The 2,899-nt window shown below is 34.1% G+C and overlaps 1 protein-coding gene across 1 annotated transcript; it reads right to left on the bottom strand.

The window, feature by feature from the left end:
* Positions 1-447: 447 nt before the first annotated feature.
* LOC149555889 (uncharacterized) lies at positions 448-1,680 on the bottom strand. The gene has a single exon (XM_089829612.1). It carries the CDS (start codon positions 1,678-1,680, stop codon positions 448-450), a length of 1,233 nt encoding a protein of 410 aa, XP_089685738.1.
* Positions 1,681-2,899: the final 1,219 nt, after the last annotated feature.

Here is a 2,899-nt window from a genome sequence, read left to right on the forward strand (position 1 = left end):
CAGAAAGGAATACATATCTTACTCACACTGCTTTCCAACATCATTATTTTGTTACAATCAATCAATTCTACTTTGAATTTAAGCTAAAATTTATCATTTATAACTGCCTCGGCCATGGCAATTCCTTCAAACACGAACACGCTAATATTTAAATCTCAAAACTGTAATTTGGAAAAACAAAACTTGCAAGTAAACTCCTGAAAAATCGCTTTGAATATTAAAGAAGGGTTCACAATCTGAAATTTACAATCAAGATCCAAAGCATTATAGCCAAGGGACATTCATCAAGTTCTCAACCAGCACATATGATCTTCACTTCTCATAGATCTTGATTTTCATTTTCATAAATTACGAGAATCCATACATCCAATACAATTAAATCATAAAATTTCAGAGCTCGGATAGCTGCTCTGTCAGATGGGCATAGAATGAAATTAACTACGGTTGCTATGCATTCCTACACTCAGAAGCTGGCCTTTGCCCACCTTGGCACAGCACAACACTGGATGGGCAGCTCTTGAGACAATTGCGAGCAAAACTCCCACTAATATTGTCACTAGAGATGTTCAAAAACTGAGATGGAATATCTCCGCTTAGATAATTCCCATCTAAATACAATCTAACCAGAGGGTGCACATCAGCAGCAGCCTTGACACCATAATCTGCAGGGATTGGACCATGAAACCGATTGTATCTCAGAGACAAAGAAGCCAGAGATTTAAAAGTCGCAATGTTGGATGGCAAGAACCCAGTAATATTGTTGAAGCCAATATCCACAGCTACCAGATGGCTGTCCACTGCAGACAAATTTTGCACATTGATTGCAGTAAAACTGTTATTGGATAAATTCAGCTGCTGCAATTCAGGGCTTGAAAACAAGAATCCAAATTCAATGGTACCATTCAATTGATTGCAGCTAATATCTACTACACCCAAATGCTGAAGTCTGGTGAAGCTTGAAGGCAATGGCCCTGTCAAAAGATTTGATCTCAGAAGCATCTGGGTCAGGGACAATGGCAGATCTGATGGAATGGCACCCACAAGCCGGTTGGAGCTCAAATCAATGCTATCAAGATTTCTCAGCCCACCCAATGGAGGAATCAAGCCACTCAGCATGTTATTAGACAAATCCAATGTGATCAGATTACTCAAGCCATTGAGGGAATAGGGCAGCGACCCACTCAGCCTGTTATTTGACAAGGACATAATCTCCAAGTTTCTGAGCCTTCCTAGAGAGTGTGGGAGAGATCCAGAGAACATATTTCGTGACAAGTCAAGCTTATTGAGATTGGTTAACCTCCGAATGCTGAGTGGGATGCTTCCATGGAATGCATTCCCTGCTAAGTAGAGTTCTGTGAGCTCTCTTAGATTCCCAATGGAAGGGTGCAAGTATCCCCTGTACCCCGCCTGATCCAATGTGAGGCTTGTGATCCTCTTCTTACTCTTTCTTTCTACATCACATCTGATCCCACACACAAATTGGCTGGTTGATGCAGAGTCGCATGGATCAACTGAAAAGTTCCATGAGCTCAAACATGTGGATGGGAAGATTGAATTTGAATCCACAGCGTTTTTGAACAATATGAGAGCCTCAACGTCTGACTTTGAGGTTTTACCCCATGCGAAGTTGCATACAGAGCACAAAAACAGAACAAGCAGCACCACCTTGGTGGTCTCCATTTAAGAATCTTCAGCACTATTGAGCTCCGCAAACAAGCAATTCTTACTATTGCAAGAACAAGCAAAACCAGTGAGCTCCTTAAATAAGAAAAACTAGAGAGCTCCTCAATAAGCAAACCGGGGTCTACAAGAGCATGTATTGCAGCAAATCAACCCCCATATATATACAGAAGTTGGAATAATAAAAAACTATAACCTCTTTTTTTTCCAAGGTACGGTGGTTGTATAACGTCTTTTTTAAAAAAAAATTAATGTAAGAGGTATTTTTAGAATTTAAGATTATGAGATATACGTTGAGGATTAAAGTTTAAATTTAAGTATGAGATATACGTTGAAGATTAAAGTTTAAATTTTCAAGGTGAAATAGTAATTAAGATATTTGAAATTGAAGTAAATTTTTATGGAGAGAGTCGGCTTTATTTGAAATGGATCTGTTGGTTATGGACATATAAAACAAATTGTGGGAGATGATCAAAACTATTCTCAAGGTAAAGTTGTTATATAGTAAGAATATTGAAGTTACATAAGTATGAGTAAATGTCTATTAAATATTTAATATGTTGATACGTATTTTAATAAAATATTTAGAGGTATTTTTACAATGATATTTAAGATCTTAAATTTAATGATTTAGGGCTAAATATCAATCCGTTGAGGAATAAATTTAAATTTTTAAAGTAAAAAGGCATAATAAGATGTTTGAAATTAGATATGATCTAATGTAGTGGCTCAATGTTTAATGAAACATATTATAACAAGTGTCATTTAATGACTTAGTACTTGCCTTTAATTTTAATATAAATCTAAGTTTAATTTAATAAATTTATTATAGTATGTAAAATGCTTTAATTAATAGAATTGTTACATAGTTATAGTTTTATATAATATATTAATTTAAATTTTATTTCTTTATATATATATATCATATGATTGCATAATATTATAAATAAATTATAATATAAAAATAATGACAAAAATCACATTATAAAAATATAAACTAAGGTAATTACATTCACAAATAGTAATAAACATTAATACATTCAAATTAACAAAACATAAATTTTAAAAAGTATTCATTTTACAATCATCCAATCTGGAACTAAAAGAATTCACTTAATCAAATCTTAGAAAGCTATTGTTTAAAAATTGTTAAGTTAAAAATCTTAGTCTAGAGGCAAGTACTAACAAGTGCCACTCAGTGGCTTAGTACTTGCCTTTA

This window comes from Cupressus sempervirens, chromosome 5, assembly GCF_028749045.1.
Source record: "Cupressus sempervirens isolate cs-2001-9-10 chromosome 5, ASM2874904v1, whole genome shotgun sequence".
NCBI lineage: Eukaryota > Viridiplantae > Streptophyta > Pinopsida > Cupressales > Cupressaceae > Cupressus > Cupressus sempervirens.

Excerpts from the sequence above, each read along its gene's own strand:
- LOC149555889 (XM_089829612.1), bottom strand. The coding sequence starts at position 1,680 with ATGGAGACCACCAAGGTGGTGCTGCTTGTTCTGTTTTTGTGCTCTGTA.